Here is a 10,053-nt window from a genome sequence, read left to right as displayed (position 1 = left end):
AGCTTCATATTTGAATACTAAATTTAACATAGATCAATACTGATTTCTCTCAAATTTAATTAGACTTTATATAGAATTGAAATTTTCCATTATTGTCCTAACAAACTCTGCAAAAATAATTTGCAACAATCAATTTGACACAGGCAAATGGCTTTAGTTGGTTTTATTTGATAAAGTTTGTTATTTTGAAATGCTATTATTTTGTTTATATTCCAAGTTTGACACATTTTCCATTGAAATCGATCGTACTCAAAGATCAGCGTTGAAAGTTCATTTGACGACGATGTATTGCCAATTTTTTCAGACCAGTCAGCAGTTTTGGCTAGAGCTAAGTTTCATGAAAGCCGAAGTACTTGGAACGGGCATTATTGTTATCGCAAATTTATTTGAGTATTTTCCTCATTCCGTTCCTATCGGACAGATTTTAAAATAAATTAGCATTTGGTATGAAATACTTACGCCGATTGGGTTATCTTCAAATTTCTTTGTTATTTTCTCGGACATTTTTTTTGTCTACTAGAGGAAAGAATAAAACAAAATAGTAGAATAATTTCTTATCAGTTATGAATCACTGATTTGCAATCACGCATAAACAGCCATTTGGTATTCGATGAAAATTGATTTATTTCACAGTCATTTGAACGAAAAGATATAATAACATAAGAAAAATCACAATTTTTCATGAATTTCATAATAGCAACTTTAATTAGCATCGTTATTTCTTAGCCATTTCCCATGACCATGCCCATGTCTATGCATTCTTTTAGCTGTTCGCAACAATGAGTTTCTGGAACTCGCAGATTGGCTATCTCAGGTGCGGCTTTCTTTATATACAAATTATATTTTATACATCTGATATCATCGATAACCTTTAAATCGGTCAAACTTTGCGTATAAGGAGGAGGTGTTACAACGTTACCGCAAATGAAATAGAATACTTCTAGGACCTTTTCCTGTTGACATCGAAACAAATAAAATGGTTTGAGCGCTTGAAATGTGAATGCTCATAAATTGAATACAAACCGGGGTTATATTATCACCAATGACTCTCCTGATATGTCGGATAATTTTAGGACATATACCTGTTGTAGGCCAATGACAAAAAAAAAGTGACTTATCTTAATAATATTAGTAATATTTTCACTCTATCATATTATTACCGCAATCTCTTGCGAAAGGCTGTTGTTCATTCTGTTTCGCTGATACACCTACAACGAATAGAGTTTTTAAGAGAATATTGAATGGATCATTTTTTGTCTTTGATACACACACGCACCAATGAACAACAAAGCACAAACAATGGAAATTACTAGTTTCATATTTCCACTAAATTCGAAACGTTGAACGTGATGCTGAACAACAAAATTCATTTGATAATAACAGTTCGTCTGGCAACGCAACCGACCATCGGTATATTTACATTTTTCATTCGAAAATCAATACGAGCAATTGATTTGACACGGTCTATTAATTGAAAACGTACACATTTCACCATTTTTATTTTAATTAAGTTTTCTAATGTCACAATTTTTCATTCTTTTCTTACATTTTTCTTTTTCGTTCAGTATTTCCACATTGGTGGAATATTTCGCCAAAGAGCTTCCAAAAAAGGAACAAAACAATAAACATCTAGTTGCAAAGCAAAGAGTGCATATTTGCTGCTGAGCAGGCAAGCTAAGCTGAGCTGAATTTGCTTAGTCAGGCGCCTGAAGCGGTATTTTACCGCACTTACGATGGTAAAATGTCATTGCTATCTGAGATTCACCGTGTTTATCAATTATATTAAGATGTATCTTAGCTAGAAATGAAATCTTACTGGGCGCCTGAGTCAACAAATTCAGTTCAGCTCAGGCCTGCACAGCAGCAAATATGCGCTCTCTGTTCCGAAGGAAAATAAACGAGATTTTTTTTCTTATTTCTGTGGCCTTAAACCAATCAGCTATCACAGATATTGCGATGTTTGTAAGATCAAGATCGAAATGTGTGTCACAATGCAAAAATGATTTTTTTTTCTGCCTTGAAATAGTCTCTCGTTTTAAGTGGACCGTCCACCCGCAACGGATGTTTGTTATCATTTGTAGGGCATACTACTGTACATTAGTCAGAGATGAATGTAGGAAAGGGGTCTCTATATACGCTCCCAATAATGTCTTACTTCTATAATTCAAAATAAAATGTATTGCTTAAAAAAAACTTTAACTTAAAATGAAAAGAAAAAAATGATGGGTACATGATTTTGCTACAAAATGCTGAAAATCAGCACATTACTCCTAGACTATCTGGCGAAGTACCCTTCTACTATTCGTGAGTGATGTTAGAAATGATTTGCAGGAAATGAATTTTACAATCTTTATAAAAATGTGAGTTCGTTCATTATATCCGTCGATTACGTTTGAATGTCATTTCTAACATATTATCATCATTTTCGGCCTTGAATTCACTGATGTAACAATCATAGGATGACTTCACATAGATTTTACATCGTATTGTTGATTTAGACGAGTGTTCTTATGCAAAGAGTCAATATGTTTGTGAGGTAGCAAATCAATTCATAAAATAAAAACTCAAATCAATTCTCTTCAGTTAAATTATCGGTTTTGTTTGTTTTTATTCTTATTCTTATTCTTTTAGTGTCAACTCCAATAATAAATCGCTTGTGTTTGTGTTTCTGGCCATTATTCGGCAGATGACATGCAAATCAATAACGGTTGAGTGCAATAAAGAAGTGACAAGTTATTGTTCAATATCACCGCCATCAATCAACTTACCGATAGAGAACACATTTCACATCATCAATTTGAATCATTATCTGCAGCCGGTTGGGGTGATTTTGGAAATACGGCCGGAACTCCATTCGTACATTGCATCAATAGATTCAATCTTTGACTATTTTCCAAACTTGGAGCAATTGTTCATTTCAAACAGTTTGGATAATGTGCCATCCATGGGAGCCGCATCACCGTCACTGCTTTGGGCAAATTTTCGGAATAATTTCATACGAAACGTTACGAAGTCATCATTCGATGGAGCGCCCAGTCTAGAACAAATTGACTTGTCATCCAATTCTATTCACTCCATCGAATATGAAGCTTTCAGTGGACTTGATCGCTTAGTTTCCATTCGAATCGATAACAACCGGTTGGGTGCTTTGAAACCGCATACTTTCGATGGAGCCAAATCATTGGCGCGCATTAGCTTGAGAAATAATTCAATTGCAATAATCGCAGATGGATGCTTTGCATTGAAGAGCTTGGAGGAGTTGATTTTGGCCGAAAATCATCTGGAAATCATATCGGAGTCGATATTTAATGGAGCTGAACGGTTGAAAATTGTCTCATTTGCTCACAACAGAATCAAAGTTATCAATTTGATTTCGGTCGTGCAATCAGCACCCATCGAAATCCTCAACATCGACGACAATCAACTGGGACAGTTCGAAAAACAATCCATTAATTGCATGGATAAAACAAATCATCGAATGAAAAACTTAAACCTCGCCAGAAATAAATTGAAAAACGCACACATTTTTGATAGCTTAAAGTGTGTGCAAAATATTGAAATGCTGAATTTAAACGCAAATGAGTTCACACAATTCGAAAATATTAGCGATTTAAGGGTTTATTTTCCACGTCTTTCAATCGTTTATTTGACCGACAATAAGATAAAATGTAAGTGGTTGAATCAAACCGCATTCGATACATCATTGATTTATACGAGATCCAATCGACATAAATACAAAATCAATCAAATTGAATGCATTCCATAATGTAAACTCTTATTTTTTTTTTATTAAATAAACAACTTAACCCTAGAATACGTTGAGCTATTTGCTATTCTTTCTAAATTATTCATTGTGATTCTACTGCGGTTTTTTTATATTCTAAACGGCTCTTATCGTCTTATCAATTGTATATAAAAAAATATGTAAACAAAACCAAGCGCTCCATTTGTGTATGAGACCGAAACGTCTGTTCATTTTGCTAGAAACGTCTCATTTGTTCTCCATTAATTGGCTTCACTTGTTGTTCTCACGCTTAAATAGGTACTGTTGGTCGAAATAAAAATCGATTTTGAAATCAGCTGCCAATTGACATCTTGAAATGTGATTTGAGCATATGTTCGTTGAAGTCTTGTTGTGAGTCAAGAGATTGGAAGCACGTCAAACAGGGTAAGTTCGTGTAAGTTGCAGGAATTCCTTCAAAGTCAATCAGTTTCGGTCGATCAAATAGCGGAGTAGTTTCCATGATATACGGTGATTTCGGAACAGGAATTGGTTCGACACGTTGAACGGGAGCTGGATTGGCTTGGATCAAATCCATTGCTGGCATCAGTGGATTATCCTCTACCAACTGAATGTCATTGAAGAAGTTCTCCTTCTGATCGACTTGATTGGTCAAATCACTGATGAGCTCTTGAATCACTTCGTTTGGCAATAAATCCAATTTGGTAGCACTTCTATGTGGTTGTGCAATCACTCGGTATGCAGTCACCCGGAAAATTTGCATTTGTCTAATATGCTTGCGGCTACTAATGTGACGATTGAAATTTTTCTCCGTTAAAAACCGTTGTTTACAAATCGAACAGAAGAACGAATGACGTTCATAATAATGAACATTGCTCGAAATCACGCGCAACGGACTTGAATACATTTTATTCGAACTTTGGTTTTATTTTAAATGCAAATTTTTATAGATTTTCTATTTTTGAAATTATGTCTGTACAAAGTAAACAACCACTCTCGTTCAAGTCAAATCCCAAACTAATTTGCTCCAACTGAAAACATCCGCATTTATTTTTGAAATTCTTAACCAATAAATTTCGATAAAACTTTACGCAATGGAAAATATATGAGAATGATGTTATTGCATATGCTGACAAAATAAGCGGTTAACCAAAAAATTATCACGATTCGAGACAGAGACAGAGACTGAGAGATTTACTTTTAATGCGGTTAGTCAGTTTTACATTTTTACATACTACGTTCAGCTATACTCCTCTCTCGATTGATAAGAAATATCTAGATATAATGTTTAACTCGGTTAAATTGAATTCTGTTTATGTTTAATTATAGCCACATTGCATTCATGTTCATAATCTTATTCTAGAGCCATTCCCATGTGCTAATTTTCATTTAAAAAAAAATTATTTCCGTTTAATCTCGAATACACTTACAAAGTATTATACTTCATTCTGGAGTGCAGATGGTATGTTTTTTTATTGAAATCGATTACACATAAAGGTAGGAGTTAGAATTTCATTTGAATGCATATTATGTGGAGCCATTTTAAATTATTCAAAATTGAAAATAAAAAACACAAATTGCGTTTTCTTTTTTTTTATTTACACACAACGAAATTTCGTTTAGTGACAAATGTAGAAGGAAAGTAGTGAAATTTTCCGGTCGTTTATCACTAGATGTTAATTAACTCGCGTACAAGTATCATTGGTTACTACTTTTTTTTAATTCCATATTGGAACGTTTATGGGTATACCATCATGCATTCATCAAATATTTCGCAAATATGATTAGCAGCAATATTAAAATTGGCAATTAGCGGTGCACATTGTTCCATGTGTGGTCTATATTTCTCGCACTTATGTCCAGTTATTATTGCTTTTGGATCTATTACTCGGTTGGAAGGGTAACAGTTGGCGTTGAATACAAGTTGAACGCGTTCCTATCGAGAAATTCAATCGAAAGTAATTAGCCGTTCGTCCGAATTGATTTCTTACAAATAAAACACTCACTGCAGTTGGGTTTTTCTTAACCGCATTCCTTATGTTCTGAACAATTGTTGGGCATATTCCGCAATCCTGGAATGGTGGTCGTTCACTCGTTGGTGGCAAATGTGTTGTATCCGGATGACAGTTTACGGCTTCGAATGCAGCCATACCTTCAAAAAATGGCATCAATTTTGAAGTAAATCAATTTTGAAGTAAAAAGACGATAAAGAAGAGATATGTTTTTTCTACACTTACAAATAAAGAGCGAGGCCAAACAATTGGAAACGAATAGCTTCATATTTGAATACTAAATTTAACATAGATCAATACTGATTTCCCTCAACTTTAATTAGACTATATATAGAATTGAAATTTTCCATTATTGTCCTAACAAACGCTGCAAAAATAATTTGCAACAATCAATTTGACACAGGCAAATGTTCAATAAATGATTTTTGTTTGTTTCATTTGATAAAGTTTGTTATTTTGAAATGCTATTATTTTTTTTATGTTCTACGTTTGACACATTTTCCATTGAAATCAATTACACATTGAGATAGGCGTTAGAATTTCATTTGAATGCATATTATTAGATGGATAGTCAAATCTTGGAAGATGTGCCGAAATGACTTCGGGTAGAGCGATTTCAATTGTAGATTTGAATTTGAAAGAATAATGAAACTTCTTATTCTGACATAACCGTAGACGCTTCTACTATTATTTTTAAAACCACTACAATTAATTCTGGGCACTTTGAATTCTACATTTTATCTACAATTTTATGGATCCATTCTTCATCCATTCGAGAGAAAAAATTGATTTGTGGAAAATACTTACGTTTACCAAGATTTGAGTTTTTCCATTTTGGAGCAGTTTTTCGACAGCCAATTACTCAAAAAAATTGTTTCTACATAAAAAAAGGAAAAACACTACATTAAACTAAACAAAATCTACAATTGAAATCGCCCTGCCCGAAGACATTTCGGCACATCTTCAAAGATTTGACTATCCATCTATATTATTTAATACATTATCCATTTACATATTTGCAAAGGGTTCACATTTGTTATCGAAAAGTTGTGAATTTTATGAAATCATTTTGATGCATATGCGGACAATGTGAATGAATTATCTGCCTTGCACATTCCAAATGATCCAGTCAAATAACAGAAAATGAATCTAACATAGCGCCATAATTGACGATTCCAACTTATTTTCCTCTAAAAACAACAGGTCCGCCAAAATCATAATGAATTTATGATAAAATAGACGTTTCAGAATATTCATTTAAAATCGCCGTGATCTTGGATTTGCTATTTGTAAATAATTCGAGTGATGTCAAATTGAGCGTTGACCAGCACACACTTGTCGATGCGAACCAACAAGACGTATTTCATAAGCCATATGAAATCGAATTCGAATATTCGAAAATAAGTTCAACGCTTCGCTCAGAACCTAAATTGGTTTTCAAATACTCACGTGGAAATTATCAACGACTTTGTCAACAAATCGAGAGTATTAATTTTCAACATGAGTTTGGCATACGCGATGTTCATTCTGCGTTTGATTTCTTTCATCGAACTATTTCAACACTCACTGAGAACAATGTACCAAAGGTATCAGTCACCAATTACCCGAACAAGCCGAAATGGTGGAGTTGTGAGCTTCAACACAAGAAAAATCAACGTGATAAGTCATTTAAACGAAAGCCATCTGGAGTCCAAACAGATGAATATGTCAAAGCGTGTCACGAATTCAACGTGTTGAACGATAGGCTACACAATGAGTACATCATGGGCATTCAAAACAACATCAAATCGAATCCAGCAGCGTTTTGGAAGTTTGCGAAAATTGGCAACAAACAAGCAACTTATCCAAATCAGATGCACCACAATAATGTCACCGCTGATTCACCAGACGACATTGTCCAGTTGTTCGCAAACTACTTCGAGTCAATTTACGTAGCTGATGATCAATCGTGGAATTTCGAAGACATTTTTCGTGAGAGTGATGATGCAAATGAAATCAACGTGTCATTGGAAAGCATCGAACTAGCCATTAACTCGTTAAAATGGCATAGTGGAGCTGGACCTGATGATATATCACCGTTAGTCATAAAACAATGTGTTGACGCCATTGTATGGCCGATTTGGCTTTTGTTCCAGAAAACATTTGATGCTGGTACTATACCGTACTTGCTCAAACTGTCACGAGTTGTGCCTGTCTTCAAAAAAGGCGACAAAGATGATGTTACAAACTATCGGGTCATAGCAATCAGTTCAGTCATATTGAAAATCTTCGAAATAGCAATTAAACACCAGCTAAGCGCCATCATCGACCTACAATTATCTAATTCACAACATGGATTCAGAACTAAGCGTTCTGTCACTACGAATCTACTGAACCTGTCGATATTGGCACACGAGTCATTTCGCAAGAAAATGCAGCTTGATGTTTTTTACGGAGATTTCAAAACTGCGTTCGACCGAGTCTGGCATCGTAGACTCATCGAAAAAATTGCTCACTTCAAAATTGGACGTAAAACTGCCAAATGGCTATGTGACTTTGTCATCGATCGATTCAATTTTGTTAAGATTGGCCAATCCAAATCCAGATCATACTCGTCGCCTTCTGGTGTGCCTGCTGGAAGTGTGCTTGGCCCAATTTTGTTCACCATGTTCATAAACGACATAGTTGTTAGTGTTGAAAAATCTACGGTGCTGCTATTAGCAGACGATATCAAGATTGCGATGGAAATTCGTGGCACAACCGCAAATAACAACTCGAATCACCTTCAAAATGACATCGATAAACTCATCGACTGGTGCAATAATAATCGACTGTTCTTCACCAATCAAAAATGTGCAATGCTTACGTTATGTCGGAAAAAAATCATCTATCGTCGTTAACTACACTATGGGAGATTACTTAATTGAGAGGAAGGAAGAGATTCGCGATCTCGGCGTTCTGATCGATAAGCAGCTACACTTCGGCCATCACATCGAACAGAAAACCATACAAGCGAGACGCATGATTGGCTGTATCAAGCATTTTTCAAACGGAAACTTTACATATGACACACAAAAAATATTGTATTTGGCTCATGTTAGGCCTATTTTAGAATTTGCTTCAGTTATATGGAGCCCATATCAGGATATTTATATTGGAGATATCGAATCGATACAGAAGCAATTTGTTATTTATTTGCTAGAAAATATAAGAAATGCTACTTCATTTAGACTAACTCCATACTTTGATAGGTGTAAGCAACTTAAAATGCAACCATTAGACTTAAGAAGAGAAATTGCTGATGCAATTATTGCTTATGATGTATATAAATGTAATATCAATGACGAATTTATTAGTTCGAAATTTGTGAGGCTTGAACAACGTCGTACATTAAGAAATAAAAGAACACTTAGTGAACCTCTTTTTTGATACCGATTATTTACGTCAACAACCGATTGCTCGTATGATTCGTTGCATAAACAATTTCATAACACTTGTAAATACTGCTGGAACTAGAGACTCATTTAAGTCGAATATTGAAAAATTCTTGTCAACCCAAAGAGAAAATGTAAATACAAACAACTGATGTATTTTTATTGTAAAAATTTAAATCATATTCAGCCAGTTTTTTGGCGATGAAATAAAATTCAATTCAATTCAATAACAGAAAATGAATCTAACATAGCGCCATAATTGACAATTCCAACTTATTTTCCTCTAAAAACAACAGGTCCGCCAAAATCATAATGAATTTATGATAAAATAGACGTTTCAGAATATTCATTTAAAATCGCCGTGATTCGAAGTAAATTACTTACTGAGCATGTCATATGAATTGAACTTGCAAAATATTTGGTATAGAACAAGTTATGTCAATAATATTCTAATATTCTCATTCATATAGCAAATGCTGTGAAAAGAGCTAAAACTAATATAAATAGCCATCGGTACTGATAATATTTATAAATCGGGGGAGTATGTGTAAGTTGACCCACTTTGTAAGTTGATCCAACCCGCCGATTTTGTATTTTGACCTACAAATCGTCAATTGAGCCTGTCTCAATCGATTTAGAAACGTCAAAAACCAATATAAAAGTAGTTCCCAAGAGTGAATACGCTTCTTAAACGGCTCGGATCGGCTCGTAGAAAATTTTTGCAAAAAAAAATCATTTTTATAAAAACTGAATTTTTTCGGACCATCATCAAGTAGACAATTTCAAAGATATCAGCAAAGCGAGTATAAGCTTTCTTTACTAGTTTTTCGTGTATTTTCACAAACATGTGTTTTAAGATTGCTGAGCATCTCAGCATTTCGTAAGG

At 34.3% G+C, this 10,053-nt stretch overlaps 1 protein-coding gene and 1 long non-coding RNA gene across 2 annotated transcripts; both read right to left on the bottom strand.

The window, feature by feature from the left end:
* Positions 1 to 613: 613 nt before the first annotated feature.
* Positions 614 to 1,696, bottom strand: LOC129578846 (uncharacterized). The gene is made up of 4 exons (XR_008689144.1): positions 1,547 to 1,696; positions 1,161 to 1,464; positions 1,024 to 1,082; positions 614 to 953 (listed from the first exon to the last, which is right to left on the bottom strand). It is a non-coding gene; the product is annotated as an uncharacterized LOC129578846 (long non-coding RNA).
* A 3,746-nt stretch (positions 1,697 to 5,442) lies between these two features.
* On the bottom strand, positions 5,443 to 6,619 carry LOC129578498 (uncharacterized). The gene is made up of 3 exons (XM_055467191.1): positions 5,980 to 6,619; positions 5,749 to 5,894; positions 5,443 to 5,678 (listed from the first exon to the last, which is right to left on the bottom strand). The coding sequence occupies exons 1-3, from the start codon at positions 6,020 to 6,022 to the stop codon at positions 5,481 to 5,483; spliced, it is 387 nt and encodes a 128-aa protein (XP_055323166.1). The 5' UTR covers positions 6,023 to 6,619; the 3' UTR covers positions 5,443 to 5,480.
* Positions 6,620 to 10,053: the final 3,434 nt, after the last annotated feature.

Source organism: Sitodiplosis mosellana, unplaced genomic scaffold, assembly GCF_009176505.1.
Source record: "Sitodiplosis mosellana isolate CC-2019 unplaced genomic scaffold, AAFC_SMos_1.0 Smas_scaffold_6226, whole genome shotgun sequence".
NCBI lineage: Eukaryota > Metazoa > Arthropoda > Insecta > Diptera > Cecidomyiidae > Sitodiplosis > Sitodiplosis mosellana.
The sequence above is the reverse complement of the archived record's forward strand: the minus strand, read 5'-3'. Positions and strand labels throughout refer to the sequence as shown.

Coding starts and splice junctions, on each gene's coding strand:
- LOC129578498 (XM_055467191.1), bottom strand. CDS start 6,022: ATGAAGCTATTCGTTTCCAATTGTTTGGCCTCGCTCTTTATTT. Junction 5,895..5,979: donor TTTGGCCTCGCTCTTTATTT/GTAAGTGTAGAA, acceptor CATTTTTTGAAG/GTATGGCTGCATTCGAAGCC. Junction 5,679..5,748: donor TTAAGAAAAACCCAACTGCA/GTGAGTGTTTTA, acceptor ATTTCTCGATAG/GAACGCGTTCAACTTGTATT.